General features: G+C 34.4%; 1 protein-coding gene across 3 annotated transcripts in view; it reads right to left on the reverse strand.

The window, feature by feature from the left end:
• Positions 1-18,921, reverse strand: part of SMARCAD1 (SWI/SNF-related, matrix-associated actin-dependent regulator of chromatin, subfamily a, containing DEAD/H box 1) — a 49,916-nt gene that overhangs the window by 19,077 nt on the left and 11,918 nt on the right. For all 3 annotated transcript variants that reach the window (XR_010068383.1, XM_063309620.1, XM_063309621.1), the window contains exons 3-9: positions 16,353-16,524; positions 11,272-11,446; positions 10,050-10,113; positions 7,408-7,499; positions 6,285-6,368; positions 5,214-5,298; positions 3,136-3,530 (exon numbers count right to left, since the gene is read on the reverse strand). Coding sequence is in view for 2 of the 3 variants with exons in the window: in XM_063309620.1 (XP_063165690.1) it covers positions 3,136-3,530; positions 5,214-5,298; positions 6,285-6,368; positions 7,408-7,499; positions 10,050-10,113; positions 11,272-11,446; positions 16,353-16,524 (1,067 nt within the window). In the remaining variant the exon portion in view is untranslated. The remainder of the gene's footprint in view (positions 1-3,135; positions 3,531-5,213; positions 5,299-6,284; positions 6,369-7,407; positions 7,500-10,049; positions 10,114-11,271; positions 11,447-16,352; positions 16,525-18,921) is intronic.

Raw genomic sequence — 18,921 nt, forward strand, 5'->3', positions numbered from 1 at the left:
CACATTGAATTATTACCATCTGTTTCCAAGTCTGAGTCAAAACAAGAAACACCTTTAGCAATTTTTCCAAATAAATCTTATGAATAATGGAATGCATTCAGCTTGTACATAGTTAAGTCAGATTTAAACACAATTCCATTTGTTAAGTATGCACACAATCCAAGTCAAAATTAAAATTAAGCATTAAGCATTCAAACATTCCACTGACTTAAATGAAAGTGATCATATATTGGTAAATACAAAGTTTCTAAGTACAAGCACCTGAAGCTGTCTTATAACAAATTAAGTTTCTGAAATTCCAACTAGTGCAATATAGCTATAAAGATGTTTAATTGATTTAGACATTTGAAGCATGAAGAGGCCCTAGCTGGAATCAGAGCATTTGTATGTCCAAATGGTTGGGGTCTGGTTACCTAAAGGAGCACATTCATTTATCCTTGCCTGTGTTTTAGGATCTGTTTGTAGGCTGGGACCAGGGAACTTTGTTAGGCCCAATTTCTTCCATCTCCATTTCGGTGGAGAGTGCCAACTGATGAACAACCTTCTAATAGACCTACATATAGCCCACTTTGATTCAAGCTCTTAATCAACCCTTTAAAAATTTCAGGCTGCTTTTTCATTTCTAGTGCTGTTAATTTTTTAACTGCACAAATTATCTTAAATTTCTTAAGCTAATATTTCTCAAGGAAATGTTTGTTTTGTTATGAACTGTTTTGTTAAATGTTGTTTTAAACTATTAACTAAAACCATTTCAATGGCTATAATGGACATACATATCCATCATGCTATTCCTTTTCAAGGTAAGCAATGCTATGCAAAGTGCAGAAAAGGAGTATGATATACAAAGTGAAAGGTATTAAGACATGAGGTAATAACAACAACTAAATCTACTTTCCATCAACACCATTTATTACACCCCTCCATACCTCTCTATCTTCATTTTCTCCAGTTCCATATACTGCTTGACACATTGCCTTTTGTTCCTCAAACTTATCACATACCTCTTCTTGAAGATCTCATCAGTTCCATTCAAATTTCAAATGTAACTTTAAATAATGACCCAATGGAGCTATTACAAATGGCACCCATTTCGTTCCAAGGCGTATGTTAACATTCATTCCAAACTTACAAAAATTATTTCTTGCCTACTCATTACTAGACTATTCTAAGGCATTCTAATTATTGAAAAGACATGTGTGGCCAATTACAATAACTAATACAGAAACTTTATAGAAAGGTATTTTCCCTAAATCCAATCCTTACCTATAGCTTACCTCTGATTAAGCTTGCTGACCGTAACAACAATCCAATAACCTATACAATCCAAATTCCTGTTGTGCCATAAACACACTGTGATTCTTTTATCAGATATTTTTAAAGGAAATATTGCAAGCAGCTTTTACTTGGTAACTGAACAATTTATAAAGCAAAACTAGCATATGGAAATTATAAGTTTATAAGATGCTATGCATTATCCAAATTAAGAAACCACATATAAAATTAATTATGAACCATCAAGTCAGTGTCAGCTCTTAGACATCACATATAAAATTAAAGGTGTATAGCATGTCTTTGTTAAAGAGAGACTGAAATACTTTCCTTATTAATTTATATTTTGCTTCAAAGGCTTTCCCCCCCCAAAAAAACATTGCCTTATTATTTAGTAACAGAAAAGCTGGACTGCTGAATAGTCTGCTGCCAGCATTTTAAAAAGTTATTTCTTTTTGAAAGCTTCCAAGAATATAATTGGCTGAATTTCATTAATATTAGGGCATGTCATTACAGAAACTAAGCAAATATTTTGGTGCTGATAAATGCATCTTTTATGAAAGAGGTTTTGAATTAAAACAGGCCCACACAACTTAATTCTGTGGAAATATTTCAGAGAATGGCAGCCCTTTAGCAATTACTTTTGCAAAGAAGCTGTTTAGGCAAAGCTCAACATGTTTCTAAAGGGACAGATGTTCTATTCAAGGTATAAGACTTCAGGCAAAGCAACTTCAGAGGCAGCGTTGCCATAAAGCAATATGCATGTACTTTTCATGTATGCACTTTAAAATATGCATGAGTATTATTTCTTTCATTCAAAAACCTGACCCAAACAATTCAGGGTCCAATAAGATTAAATACCTAATTCACAACAATGCAGCATGTATAGAAGTAGGTTTTTAAAAAAATGTTTAAATGCAGTGGATATAAAAAAATAACTCATTTTTGGCCTCACCTCCTAGATACACTGTTTTAAGGAACAAAAATCAGAAGAATTAGATGAAATAGCTTACTAATGTCTCTAAAACAATGTAAAACTCATAGAGACAAAATACCAAAATTTCACAACTTTTCCTTTGAATAATTATCCATTCCAATCACAAAGCCACACTGCTAAAACTAGAGACTGCTCATTTTTGAGGAATAACATGAAATACAGAATTAGTGAAAACATTTTTTTAAAGATTACAAAGTTTGGGTCTGTGTAAAAAGTACTCACCAACAGGAATGTTTTCTTTCTTTCATTTCCATGCTGAGACTTTTCTACTTTGTTTTTCAAAGTTAAAAAAAAAAGCCTACAGTACTCAAGAAAATTACTATATTGCTTCATTTATAATACCAAAATTAAAAAGTCAGTGATAATGACTTAAAAAGAAAAAAAAATCACAAATAACAAAAATTTCTTCGAACAGTAATGCTTAATACACTCATCCTGGCATCTCAATCATGGAGAAACCCTGCAAATTGGCTGCCGATTCTCTGAGGTAATTGCAGTAAAAAATTGCCACATTCTTCATTTCTGTATGGTTTCTCAGCTGCAGCAGATCAGAACAGACTAGCAAACAGCAGCTTCACAAATGAAAGCTCTAAATTCTTCTTCTGCTGTAAAGTGAACCAAGTTTCGGAACTCAAGAATGAATGACAGTGTGGCCAGCCAATCAGCTTGTATTTTTCAAGAAAATCATCCCTTAAGACATTCAAAATTAGGTCATCTGACACTGTTTGAAATGCTACTGGCTTAGAACAAGCATAGTGTTTTAGCCTAGTTAGGTAAAGCCACCCATGTATGCCTTCTTAGAATGAAGACATCCCTTGAATATATTACATGCTGTTGGTATTTTTTTAAAGAAAAGAATACAGACTTACCAAAGCTTCCCAACTATTAAAGGGACGGAGTTCCAGTATTCTCTGAGCCTTTTTCTGAGAACACTGTGGAATCAAAGTGAGTTCACCAAGAGAAGCTTCTTGAAGAAAACTAAGAATTTTAGCTCTATAACCATCCTCCATCACTTCGTCACCACTGCTATAGTCCTCATCTAGGGAGCTACCAGCTTCTGAAGCAGATTCATACTCCAGCTCCTGTGAATCCTTTTTAGTGCTCCAAATTTTTTTCTTTTTTTCTTTTCTCCTGAAGCCATTCTCAGAAGTTTTGGACCATTTCTCTTTGAGGCTCACATTAGTGTCATTCTGGTAGCAATGGGTATTATTAACTGAGATTCTCTTTCCATTTGAAACTTCACTTTTGGAAGGATATTGTGCATCTGTATATATAACATAAGAGGATACAGACAATTTGGGAAGTGAGGACAAGCAAAAACAAACAAAACCCTATAAAGCTAGCAGGAGCCTAAAGAAGCACAATAAAGTTCCTTCTGTTCAAATGTAACAACCTTTTAGACTCAGTGCAGCTGTCTTTCCCAATTTCACTCCTGTTAAGATGATCTGAAGCAGTCAGAGAACATTTCAGAGCAGTATTGATGAGTTATTTGACAAGGCACTGCAAGAAGCAGCACTAATTTATGAAGGCACTTCTTGTATTGTAAGTATCACACTGGCAATGAATGGATACTGGGGAGAACATGTTACTTATCTGCTCTGCAGCAATAAAGTCAAAATATTCTTACTTCACCACATTACTTCATTAAGTAACTGCTTAGTAGAGATTTCCTGACTGGTGAATGAGCTGTTAAAATAGTCCCTGTGGAACACTAGAAAAGGCTGCTATGAACAATTTCTGAGGTAGCAGAATGTACAGAGCATCTTCTGTGTCTACAAATCAATTTCAATCGTGGCCCAAGGATGTGGGCAGAACACATGGAGGAATCTGGACTATTTCTTCTTGAGAAGTCCTCTTCAATTATCTCCCAGTCACAATTATCTATTCTGATAAAAAATCTTCAACTACACAGCCTGTTGGGGACTCACAAAGCATCATTTGCCATACTTTTCACCATCTATACACAGCTGTGAGGTCATGTCATATCATTCTATCATTATAGTGAACGTATCTATTCTATGTTATCAAATACAAGCAAAGCTGTAAAGCTGCTGACTGCTTGGAGTCAGTGCTGGGCTAGATGACAAACATAAGCTGAATTCAGAATTCAGAAAGATGAAGAATATAAATGGTTATCATATCTAGGAATCAGATGAATATTCCGTTCTAGATGGGTTACCACACTTCTGAAAAAGCATACAAAGTACCTAACTTCTCAATTAAGACCCAGCTTAGCTTTCTGAGGCAAGGATGGTTTCATTACAGGGACTCACACCTCCTGACTGTAATGTCGGTATGTATGTTCACCCTATGCTTGGTTGTTTTAAATATATCAGAAAGGGGCAATGAAACTTAAACCACAGGAGAGCATGTTAAAGTGATAAAATAGCTGTGTATCTGCTTCCAAGCCCACTTCAAGATGCTGGAGCTTACCTTTAAAGTCCTAAATGGCTTGGGACACAATACCTAAAATACCAATTCTTCTTACACAACTTCTAAAGATTTTCAGAATATACATTGCCCCAAATTCTTTTGCTGATTTTGTAAGAACAAGACAGAGGACTTTCTCCACAATGACACTGATAGCTACTTTCTCACTAGTAACTGTCTCATGAAATGGTTTTGGTACTGTTGTTTTAAGTACGATTAAAACTTATTCACAGAAGAATTTTACTTCCTTCATTTATTTTGATATTGTATTGATATTTTTACTATGATGTCTTATATTTTTATTACATTATATTGTGATATCTGTTGCTTTTTATGCCTCTTACATTAAGTCCTGATTCACTAAGTTAAACAAAATCCATAAAGAATCATTCTTTAAACCTCTTTCAGACCTTTTATTAAAAATAAGTTATGCAACTCTTTGAATATCTGGGCAGTAAGAAAGATGCATGCTTCCTCAGTTAATGGTATATACTAATTAAAAGAAAGATATCTTTACCCTCTTGATCTTCCATAAATGCTTTTAAAGAATCCAGAGCTTCTTGATATATCCAGTTGTGTTCATTAAGTACATCTCTCAGTTCCTAATTCACAAAATAAAAAACAAATCCTGTATGACCGTAGAATTAATAAACTATATAATACACACACAGGGACTCTGTTATCAGAATTGCACACATACATATAGTCTTGTATAAGAAGCACTTCAAGAAAGAATCTCAGCATTTAGAACTATAATGGCAATGTACAGAATACTAAATCTGTAAGAACCTTTATATTTTACTCAGTAATTAACGCTGAGATTGCTATAGGCAAAACAAAAAAAACAACAAACTAATTCAAATTTGTCAACAATTTTGCATGTCTACCTTCCAATGATAACATTTTATTCAACTTTTAAATATTAGTCACCAATTTTGCTAGATTACAGTTAATATATTTAGTATTCAAGCAAAGTCCAAGTGCCAATCTTGTGGCACACAGAAAAAAGGTTATTCGCAGGTTTGGAGGAACTTCAAAAATACACAGAAAGCAGATAGATGGATAGACAGACAGATCCAAAGTGAGAGTAAAATGGAACAAGAGCACGCTTGAAAATAACATAGCTTGGAATACTCTACACATTTTGTTGCAACTATTTGCCTTCTAATCACTGTTTACCATTAAAATGTAAAATGCCCTAAAAGCCAAAATAATGTAAAAAAGCACTATATCTTGAGAAAAGTCTTAATTCCTATGGATGTTTATTCAGTTCAATTTCAGTAAGGCTTTCAATTCACCAGCCTTTATGTCAGATTGCAAACTTGGTTAGGCAAGGGGAAGGGCCAAAAGCCCATAATTACATTTAAAGTGCTCCCAAGTTCCTATAGTTATAAGTGACAGATAGAGAGACATGCAAGGTCTTTAGTGGTGTCACAGAAGAGTTTCAATGCAAAAGAACTTACACAGGGAACTGAGTTATTATATGTATTTTATGCAATTCCAAACCTTATTCAACAGATGTGGCAGTTAATATGGATCTATTTATAATATCTGCATAAAACATACATAGTGTCAAGTACAACCATACCTCTTTATCCAAACTAGGAAATTCTTTGTGAAGTTTGCTTACTAAATTTTCACGCTTTTCCCACTGGTTTTCAGGACTTTGCAACTATGGTTGAAAAAAAAAAGATTGATTTTATTTTTCAGTTCAGCTTATTGTACTAATTAAATTACTAAATAGATACATACAAATTTATACATTTTATAAAAGTATTAAAATAGTCCTACAAATATTACATATTTATCATCCTTTAATAAAAAAATCAATGAACAGAAAACACAGTTGAGTAAACTGGCACTGCTTAAGTTTTTTGTGGTTGGATCTAAACATTCTCTTCCTCAAAACGAAACTAGCATTTCAGATGATGTGAAAGTCCATCTTTAACACGATCCCCCCCACTCTCTCACATACACACACACGCACACAAAGCACTGTGACCATACCCAAAAGCTGTAGCTTAATCAGAGATGTATGTCTATGTGTTTTTTTATCATCAATATCTATATCCATATCCATCTGTCTCTCTACTTGGAGGTGTAATTTCCAAGTTACAAATAGCAAAGACTCAAGTGAAAAAAGGTTTTAGTCTAAGACAGGTGTGCATAGTTCATGGCCCCAGGTCTTTTGGAACCCTCCAGAGAGCTCCAAAAGTTGATACCAAACTGTATTTTAGAATGTAACAGATGGAGGGAATTCTTAAATAGCTATGGAGTAATCATATTACCTGCAGTTATTTAATTTAATTAATTTTAAATTACTTTTTTGTCCTGGCTCCACCTACTTCTTTATTCAGCCACTGCAGCCCATGCCTATCACTAAAGGATCAAATAAAAAACATGGTGCAGAGAAGTTGTGCATCCTGGCTCAAGACAATGTTTAGCATTTAATGGCATAGCCCAAGTTGCCACATCACCATTAACTGAGAAAATGAAATGGATGAAAAATCTATTTAGGAAGCAGAGCGAGATCCTTAATACATTAAGCCAGTATTGTCAATAAAGATTTACAGTCTCAGTGAGGAATTGTTCTACTTCGGTGCAGAGCTATCAGGGACCAAAAGTGAAGTTTGCATTCTACTACTTTTACTACTGAGTTTCACCCTTACTTTGGGTTCTTGTGTTTATAGAAAATATGACCAAATACTCACAGGATCAAGTCTTTTCTTTTTTGCACTTTGGTCACCCTTATCTTCAGGACTGTCCATCCCACCTTCTTCAAGCTTTCTCTTTCGAGAGCCTCCTTTTGAAATAAAAAGGGGTATTAAATTAATATTTGAAAAGAAGTGTCAGTCCAATATCTGAGTGATTCAGGTTGTTTATATTATTTCAGGAAATCAAAAAATAGTTAATTAATATAATAAACTTAGGTAGGGCAGTCTTACTGAGAAATTAAAGTATACTCACAATCTTAACTCTCTCATCAAAATGAATAATACTTTAGAAAGATTAAGATTAGCTGCCCCATCTCCATGTTTTGTAATATTTATTTCCTATACATGTTCCAGACAGTATTTCGAGTTCTGTTTATCCTCCCACATTATATACTTTACTTGTACAGTATACGTAAAGAGATATATATCATTAAATGGTAAATCTATGCACAAAAATAACTTCTCTAATGGTATATAAATATATAAAATGGTATATAAATACACAAAAAGCATTATACTATCCTAATATTGAAATTTTGCTTGCCTCAGATACTATTATTTCTATTGTTCTGTCATCATATCATCATTTCTATTATTGTAGAGTAAAACACAAACTACAATCCAGATGATTACATGATCTTAGTATCTTGCATATAGAAGGTTGTGTGTTAATTCATCAACCCCCCCCCCATTGTTTTTGGTCATTTCCTAACAGTTCATCATAAACATTAATTTACACATTCCCAAAATACTGGTGGTGATCCTAACCCATAAGTTTAAATTACAATTGTATAAATTCCAGTATGTATAAATAGTCTTGCTGGAACTCAGCCACAGCCCAATGCTCAGTAACAAAATTAGGCTGTCTCATTCACATACTTATCACACAGTAAGTGAATTAAAATAATAATTACAATAATAATGGTAATAATAATTAAAAAAAAAACCTGGCAATGGCTTACAACTGGAACATTTAAAAAAGGAACTGAAGGCTTGATTTTAGCTGCAGAAGAGCAAGCTATTCAAACCAAGGCCAGAATTAAAATATCATCAAATGATTCGAAGTGCAGATTGTGCAAAGAAGCAGAAGAAACAGTAGATGATATACTCAGTTTGTGTGATCTTGCACAAGCTGACTATAAACAATAACAAAACAGTCGCCAAAATAATTGACTGGAACATCTGTAACACTTATCATTTGCCAGTAATGAAAAATTAGTGGGAACGTATAGTTGAAAAAGTAGCCCAAAATGAGGAGGTTAAAATATTGTGGGATTTCCAAATACAAACTGATAAAGTCTTGGTGCATAACAAACCAGATTTAACTTTGGTTGAAAAGAAGGAAGTGTACATAGATAATTGATGTGGCAATATCAGGGGATAGTAGAATAGAAGGCAAAGAATTGGAGAAGATCACAAAGTATCAAGATCTGAAAATCGAAGCTGAAAGATTAGGGCATAAATCGGCAGTGGTGGTCCCAGGGGCTATCAGCACCTGGGCGCCATACCAAAAAGCCTTGGACGGCACTTAAAAAAATCTGCACATTGACAAAATTTCCACCTGTCAATTACAAAAGGCCACTCTGCTTGGATCCACACATATACTATGCTGGTATATTATGACATCCTAGATTCTTGGGAAGAACTTGATGTGAATGAAGGCCAACACCAGCTAAAGAACTGGGAGCTGTGATTTCATGTTATCAATAATAATAATAATAATAATAATAATAATAAATTATAAGGATCAGTTAACCTGATACTTAATATGGGGAATATTGCATACTAATAGTACTGTTACTTCAAATTAATCAAACAAATTAATTAAATTTTAACAAGCTGTCTTTTTATTTTCACTATGTAATCAACTGCAGTCTTTTAGAAAAAAATGAAGAAACTCCCCCCCAACAAACAGGTGTTCAATAATTGATCTTAAAACTTGCCCATTATTTACAGGCCTGTTTATTCTTGCCTGATTCTTTGCACACAAGAACACCCACTACAATGTCTTTTTCAATTGCTATTAAAAAGACCTGAAATTTTAGTGTTATGTTAAATCATTGCTAAAAAAAGCAGCAGCTGAGGTCAAAGCAGAAATAAATGAAGAATAACAAAACAAAACAAAAAACCCCTTGTGAAGTATTTAAGCAATGTGCAGTTGAAACAGCGTTTTATCAAAACCTTATAAATCTATAAGGTCTCAAAATCAAACAATTTTAATAGATTTCTGAACACGCAGTGTATTATGACAGTGTATTTTAGTTTAATGCTAAGTATATGCATAAAATGACGTTAATTCATTTGGTTTCTGAAAAAATTACAGTGGGAACCAATACCCATTTGTATGTGTTCAGCAACAAGTCACTTAAACACTACTGACACTTAATTTGAAATGTAAAACATGTGCAGCATGATTCTCACAACACTGGAAAAATATTTTAAGAATACGTGACATCAGATGCATCTGTGTGCAACAACAGAGCTCTATTTCTTTCTATACAAGTTTCAGTATTTTATGTAAGCCCTACATTTAAATAATATTTGAAGAATAGTAAATAAGATGGTATTATTTATAATAGGAGTTATATCAAGCATGTCAATTACAAAAAATATGAGAAAAAAAAAGAATAGCTGTATACCTTCCTCAAACAATTTTAGACCAGCAGCTATAGCTTCATCCATTGTATCCGTTGATTCTATCAGCTACGGGAAGAAAATGAGAAAATATTTCTTTTATAAATTAAATTATTATTATTATTTTAAAATTTTGCTGTGAAATCCTATGCATCTTTATTTGGAAGTGCAATGAGCCATCATAGAATAGAATTTGTGGAAAAACATAATATGGCATAAATATTTTAACTAATCCATAAACCATGAAAAATAGATTGGGTAACTTCTTGAGTTCCTAACCTGCTATGGACAAATATGGGCAGCTTACCCATAATCATCTAGTCCATTTAAGCTAAACATAGTATCTGAAATGGGATTTACCTGATCAGGACTTATTTTGAAACATTACAACTATCTTGGTCAGACACAGCATTATGTGTAACATTAATCCATTGTATATTAACCTAGCTAAACTGGATTAAATAACCCTGGGAAAACAATGCATAGACCCCATTAATTGGCTGCAAGACAAGAGGTCACTAGACTCATGAAAACCTATGTTTATCTTATGGGGGTGGGTTGTGCTTTGATTAGAAATGATATGCTGCAAGGAAAGAGAAAAACTCCTGGGTTTTTCCTGCTTCCTAGTGATCTTACCAGAACCTTATGGTTTCCCTCTTCCACCCAGCAATCCTTATAGCATGATCTGCTGAGAAGAGTAGCCTGGGTTTCCTATCTACCCCAAACCCAGTAATAACAAAACATTGGATTCTGCTACTGGGTTTTCAGGAGTGTGCAACCAAGTTTACTAGAGAAGGAGCCCTGCCACTTTCCTCTTCTAGCAAGTAATTCTGCTTTGGGCTGCTGTGAAGAAGGAATTTCTTGGCTTCCTGATCTGTTGCCCAACAAATTATCTTAGTTTCCCACCCTTTTCTAGTAGCCATACAACAAATTCTCACAGCAGAAACGCAATAATCTCCAAATGGCATTGCTGAAGGTGTGTGTGTGTGTGTGTATACATACACACACACACATACATACTATATATATGAATGAATGAGAGAGAAAGTGCATATGCGTGCATATGTGAAACATCACTGTTCTCCTTGTTCTCCTCTTCCTAATATTCTGATCAAGGTTGTTGAAAGGCAAGGGAAAGAGAAGACAAGAAATCTCTGAAAGAGATTTATCTTCAAACATTCAAGAAAAATATGGATATTCTCTGGTTATTAGATTATAGTACTGTACCTCTAATAATTCTTGGTCACTTTTTTGTGGAAAAAGTTCTTTTAGTGTTTGGAGTTTACAGTAGTTCAGATCTTCCTCCTCCTCTTCCTCTGTGGCATCTGACATTTCAGCTGGACCATTTCTATGGAGAGATTGTGATGATTCATTCTCACTTTCTTCATCAGAAGGTTCAGAACTGTAAATATGGAGATAAAATATTAAGATTTTTTTTAATCTGTTCAACTGTGCCGGATTCTCGGAAACTGCCTGGTCAAGTCCCTGCAGTGTTCTTGGTAAGGTTTTTCAGAAGTGGTTTGCCATTGCCTCCTTCCTAGGGCTGAGAGAAAGTGCCTGGCCCAAGGTCACCCAGCTGGCTTTGGGCCTAAGGCAGGACTAGAACTCACGGTTTCCCGGTTTTTGGCCTGATGCCTTAATCACTACACCAAACTAGCTCTCAAGATAATTTTACTGTAGAACTAAAAAACTGCATCATCAGGTAACAATGTTACTTTTAGAAGCCTATGGTAAATTCACTGGATATCAACAATTCTAGCCCTATTATAAAATCTTACTAAAAACAGGAATAATTTATTTACTATTTTTCTATCTAGGAAATTTCTTTGTATTCTTTTTACTATGTTTTGGCTAATGGAGTAGTTTTTTAGATGAAACCTAATTCCTTGAATTATCCCTTTACAAGATCAAGAGTTTTCAGTTCCAAAGCTGTTTCATGCAAAATCACGTACTACTCTGTACTTTTCCTTGAAAAAAACTCTGAAAGTAGAAAAAAAAAGCAAGGAATCCTTCTTTGAAATTGCCACATATCTTATTTATATATTGATTTCTAAGGTCAACCATTCACCAATTACTCTGTTTTAGGGAAAATCTAGGCATTTATTTGCTAAAAAGCCAAGTTACTCTACTTATTTATCTATCTATTTAAAATATTTGTATGGCCTCCCATTTTAAAACTCAAATTTCAAAACTGATGTCAAAACTCATAAAATTGGACTCTAAATAATTCTGAATTAGTGATAGGCTTACTTAAGTAATGATAGGACAAAATGGGTCATGCTGAATTTTAGGGTGGATTATGTTGGGGTGATTGTTTTATGGTTTTAAGGAAAGGGAAATATACCTCAATTATGCAAATGTAATATACTTTTTTTGCCTCTTATTTTTTGCACAAAAAATATCTCTACAAAAATTGTATTATTGAAAATCAGAGCTTTTATGATACAATTTGAACATACTACAGGGACTTTAAAAGGCGACCTGAAGCAATGTGCAGGCTATACATTCCCCATCTCTGCTCACATTGTACATTCAAGATAGGTTAGCTTTAAGAGCAAATTTGATCACAAGCCACTTGTCTAAAACTTCACAGTTATACAAACTATATTAGCTGTACAATGATAGGATATAGCTATTTATACTGTATGTAGCGAAAAAAACTGGTAAATCAGTAGAGGAACTGCTTGTAAGTGGTCTTCCCCAGCCACCCAACACAGCCTTTTAATGAGCCAGCCTGAAGCTCCTTATGTCCTTCTGTCTGTAAAGAAGAGTTGGTTTATGCCATCAGTTGTGTGTTTTTTAAAGTACACTATTTGTGGAGACTATTTTGATCAAAAAATGAAGTATAAATATATGTAAATAAATATTATTCAAGAATGAGATTGACACTGGACCTAAAGAAAACTTTTAGGTAAGCCTAGCCTAATTCTGTAAACAATGAAAACAAGTTTCTAATAATATACTTTGTCATGGTAAATGATGTCTATGATTATACAAGTTTAATAAATTATTTTATCTTCTGTGAGAGGTGCCATTTAAACATTATCAGGAGTAGAAAACCTTGCATCCATTACAGGTTCCTTTTATTAATTTTTTAAAAAGCTGAATAAATATGGATTGAAATTTTTTTCCTCTTTCTCTCATGATCACGTTAAATATCGAAAATCAAAATACACCCAAACATCCTTAATTCCCAAAGCTATATAGTTAACATATTTAATCAAGGGACTGTTCATTGCAACCGGAGAATAAAGTAAAATGCAGAAATTTATTAAAAAGTATTAAATTTGTTTCAAAAAATGCTTAAACACTTGTGTTAATTGCCTGGATAAGAAAATTCATTTTCTCAAAAAAAATTAACTTGTGCTTTATCATCTAAATCTCTTACAGAATGTGAGGGCATGTTAACCTGAGGGCATGTTAAAATATACATCTAATTATCAAGCTTGCATTTATAATCTTTCTTGGAGATATTGTCTAATTAAGGAACATAAGAAGCATTAGCACACACAAAACAAAGCTTTCTGAAAATAGTAAATAATAATAAGTCCATCAAGTTCTCATTTAAGAATGTTATACTTTTACTAATAATTTTAATTAGCTCATAAAACCAATTTAGATCAGGTTATAAAAATACATAATAGCAATTAGGATAGCTTTTTTAATGGAATAAGATTATTCCAATAAGTCTAAATATTTTAAATTTATCATTTTGCTTTCAACAGTAGACATGATATATGGCAATGTGGCTATGATTAAGAACAGTATTGTGGAAATATCACAAAACAATCATGGATTTATAGTAATGCATTTTGTTCTAATGTCTATGGCTAAAAAAATTTAAGAAATTCCAATAGAAGAGCGTATATGTAGCTCAGGGTTCAACTCTGGAGTCCTTGGTAGTCTCTGAGCTTGGTTGCTTGCTTGCAGCCATTTTATTACCCACCTAGGTGACATCATCAGTGCGAGCGAGTGTGGGATTCGCTCCCTGTTTATATACAGTAGCTTGCCCTGCCAGTGTTGGTGGGAGTGTGTGCCTGACCATTCAACCCACTACAGCACAACCAACACAAGCTATGAAAAGGGTAACACTACCATACAGTACATCAAAAACAGCTGAGAAATCAACAGACTATTAACAACCACACAAAGCAACTAAAGCTCTCCAAAACATCTTAAGTAAACCAAAAGACCAAGTAGCCCAAGAAGAAAAAACAGGAGTCATCTACAACATGCAGTGTAAGGACTATAACAGCCACTATGTAGGACACACAGTCAGAAGACTAGCAGAGTGCATCCAGAAACACCAACTAGTAGTCAGAAGACATGATAGATAAAAACTCCTTAATCTCACAACACATGGACAGCCTCAACCAGTTTCAATTGTGAAACTGTGAGCATCCTAGACCAAGCTAAATCCAAAAACTCAAGGCACTTCCTGGAAGCTTGGTATTCAGACAAATCAGCCATCAATAGACACATAGAAATAAACCATATTTAAACACCATTCAAAAGAGACAATAAAAAAGCTAAGAAGGAAGCAAAAAGACCAGAACACATCCTCTCCAGAAGTCAACACCCAGATAAGCAAGGAAACAGGCAAATAATAAAGCAGAAAACAATACCGTAATCAAGGAACTACCAAGGAGAACCCCCCCCCAACACTGGCAGAGCAAGCCACTGTATATAAAAAGGGAGCAAATCCCACATCACTAGCAGTGATGATGTTACTTAGTCAGGTAATGAAACATCTGCAAGCAAACAACCCAGCTCAGAGGGCACCAAGGACTCCATAAAATTAGAAATGTTGTGAAAATGAAGCATTTGTTTAACCATATTTACATCATGCCCTTCTATACAAGTCTAACAGTTGTAAGAGGCAGACTAGCTACATTTGTCCAGCAATTAATGCAAAAGAGGAGCCCTAGAAATTTATACTCAGAGTTCTCCATTGATGGCTTGACAAGCCCAGTGTGTATTGTATGCTGCAGGCTTTGTAACCTCTTTCCCAGTCTGAATACAGTGCCTGTTTCTTTCTTACTTCTGATTTGAGCTGATTCAAATCCCAAGCAGGCAGTACTGGACAACGTTTACTGTACTTGCCTATTTGTAGGGAGTTAAAGGCAATTTTTGCTTCTGATGTACTAACCCTGAATTCCCAGAGGTGGTTATAAGTTTCGTTCTATTTTCTTGTTTCCTGGAGATAATGGGTATGGAGGAAAATATGAGCACACATAACAAACTTCCTGCAACTAACTCTGCAGCTATTCTAGAATTCTGGTCAAATGTACCCTGCAACATCTGCAAGGAAAAGGTCCAAAGACAAGGGTCTGTAACTGATACAATTCATATTTTGCTGACATTGGATCCAAGCTGAGATGTAAAAATTAAGATACACATTTGCTGGACACCTGGCAATCTTCTGCCTCTTAGGATAGCAAATAGGGTAATTTGCTATCCTTTACTTTTTTTTTCTCAAAACAATGGAGAAAGAGCTGATAAATAAAACATATAAAACTACATACTAAAATAAAATTATTAGAAACAGACTTGAATTTATTTGTTGATCTCTGTTTTCTACATTTTCTATTTACTCACTGTCTTTAAACATTCCAATTTTCACAAAACTAGTAGTTATAATAGTTTGTGAGAAAAAGTATGAAAATATGAACACCTGGCAATATTTATTCTAATTAATATTTTTTGCTTCCACCACCAATCATTTCTAATTCGCTATGCCATGTGAAGCCCACCTCCTCAGAAAAACAAGCAGAAATCAAAAATTAAATATCTAAGTCCAATATATCAGAAAAGTGGATTGTTAACTTATTGAAAGAATATTTGAACTTTAATAATAGAAACTTTGTAGAAAGATCTGGTATGGATTAATGACAGTGCTCTATATAATGTTTCATATCACGTCTCCTAGACAGTTACACCAGGAAATTGTTCTTCATTTTCCTTCCTTCCTTGTGAAGTTACAGAGGCAAGAACAGATTCCTGTGAATTTAAGGGTTAAATTTCCCCATTTACATTTGCATTTATGGCTGAGCAAGTGGCCACTTCCATTCTCTATGGAATGTTCGCAACGTTACTTATTAAAAAGAGCTTTATGATGAATGTCTGTATGTTTATTCAGAACTATATCTATTAAGTTCAACAAGACTCCTGGTTTACTACCTTGTTGCCTTTATACTAAAAATTCTGTACTGTATCATAAGAAACCTGAACATAATATCCTGAAGATTCGAGACTGATTGTTAATTTTAAAATAAGCAGGTAATCTGAAAGGAGTTATAAGGGCTTACATCACAATGACATCCTTTCTAGAAACTGTGGGTTGCTTTGCATCGTTGTATTTGTTGGGTACTTCCTCGCCTTCACTTTCGGATGACAATTCAATAACATCTTTCCGATATTTAAAATACGTTGATTGCACTGTCCTCTTTGATTCAGGAGTTTCTGGAATACTGGAGTCATCTTTGGAAGCAGAATGAAGGATAAAAAGTATACATTATTCATAAACAGAATTAAAATGCTTACTGTAACTAATATTTTGTGAAGCAGTCTACAACAATGGTGAATAAAAATTTGTTCTTAATAGTGGATTCTAAACTCAAGGATGGCAGAGGAAACACAGAAATAGGTAACCTTATAAACTGAACTATGCCCGTTCAGATCTTCTGTCAGAGGGAAGGAGTTCCTGTCCCCTGACTTTCTGCTGCTTTGAAAGGCTAGCAGTGGAAAGGGGAAAAAGAAGAAAAGGGAAAAGATTAGATGGTACACAGTGAGATGGTAATAATGATAAACCATAAACAAAAATCAAGAGCAGTCTATGGTTCTTTTCAAGACTACAACAATTCTGACCCCGGAGGCATGCAAGACATTCCCAAATAGGAAAGACAGCAATACAAATAAGGAAACAACAGATGCAGAATAGGATTGCCACCTGACAAAGGTTTATGGGATGGAAATTTAAAAATCAAAACTCCTTGAGAGATGCCTGATGGAAATTTCAATCAAGTTTAACCTTTTATAACCCAAAGTAACTTACTGACACTTGAAACAGGCTACATACAGTGTGAGCTTTGAAAGTGGCAAGTTTGACATTCCCCCTGAAGTAGTCAAAGTTTTTTTGCCAAACTGTAATACGAACATAAGGCTAGAGAGATTTACTGAAATAGCAAGATGGAAGTCAAGAAAGACCTTGCAATTTGTAGTGCATTAGACTCAGAAAAAGAGCTTGATGATATCTGCTCTACTTATTAAAAGAGTTTCATTATTATGACAATGAAATATGTGCTTCTCCATTTTCCCAGTATTTCATGATTTATATAACCATCACCAAGACAGATTAAAGAATTTTATATTCTCAAGTTCGGAAGATCTGCACTGATGCATTCAATAAATCCAGAATGAACTACAGTATAAACAGACATCACACCGAACCAGAACAAAAAATATAACATTTTTTTAAGATCAAGAAAACTTATAAACAAAACTAATCTAATTATTTTAACCATAGTAATGTAATCTACAAGTGCAGAGCCCAAGGAAATGGAAATCTTATTTTCTGAAATCAATACACAAGACAAACTCCATTTAGAGTAGATTGAATGCCACTCAATTTGGCAAAATCACCCACTAACAAAAGCTCCATTATACCTGGATTAAGGCTCATTTTATTGTCTCTTATCCAATCAATAACTAAGACTAAACATTAATTTGTCATACAGTGCAAGGGAGAAGTGGTTAACAAAGTGGTTAACTGTATGACAAAGTGACACCTTTACACTAATGCCACTTTACCACAGGCCTTCAAGTAACCTCTTCCAGCATTTAGATTTAAACAAAAACTATGGGGGTCAGAATAGAGCCATGAAAGATCCCAAAACAGAATACATGGGACACAATAGCTGTCTCCCAGCATCACCTTCTGGAACTGGGTGTGCACACAGATTTGAAACTTTGTATCTCCTATTCCCAACTCAGGCAACTTCCTTGGAAAGATACTATAGCAAAGAAAATTGTTGAATGAATGAGGAGGAGGAGTATATTCCCTGTGGCTTTCTCTCAGCCGATTATTATTAACAACCTCTGGGGCCAACTGTTACTTTGTCAGAGTCAAGTTCATAGTCTTTAAAGAGACTGATAAATGGTCATTCATCAAGGAAGCACTGCTCATTTCCAAGATCTAGGGTTTGATGTAACCAATTTAGATGACAAATCTCATGATGCACAAATTATTTTCCTTATCACCATCAAACTATTTCATAGGTTTTGTTACCCCACATGTTTATGGAAGCCCCTTACAAATTCATTTTAAGAATCAGACCGCTTCAATGCACCTCAGCAAAACTGTATTTTACATCATAGATAATTGCAGCACCCTTCAATACTTGCAAGCTATCTGCACCTTGATTATAGCAGGCAGTCAGATTTAACAGTAACTACTAATAAGGACTTTAGATTACCTATTTCTCTTTACAAAAAGGTTTTTGGAAAATGTGCTATTAAGATTTCATTAAGGCATCTTTGTGACAAACCAGCTACAGCGACTCAAAATTCTGGTGAAATTGTGGTTTAAAAACTAGGCAGATATATGATAAAACAACTTTTTGAGTACTACATAATTCTGATACGTAAAATCTGATAAAGCAGATTTTGATACACAAAACGTTACGCAATACACATACATCCTCCTTGCACTGTTCCCTTTTGGGATGCATTGCCTCTCTTTCCCCTTTATCTGGCCTGGCTGACAATCTTCCCAGTGCCTTCCTTTCTCAATCTCCCCATAAATACCTTATAAGTCCTTGATTTCAAGTGCAGCATATACAACCAGACTACTCTGCTGCTGCTTCCCAGTGCCTTTCT

The sequence above is a fragment of the Candoia aspera genome, chromosome 8 (genome assembly GCF_035149785.1).
Source record: "Candoia aspera isolate rCanAsp1 chromosome 8, rCanAsp1.hap2, whole genome shotgun sequence".
NCBI classification, from domain to species: domain Eukaryota; kingdom Metazoa; phylum Chordata; class Lepidosauria; order Squamata; family Boidae; genus Candoia; species Candoia aspera.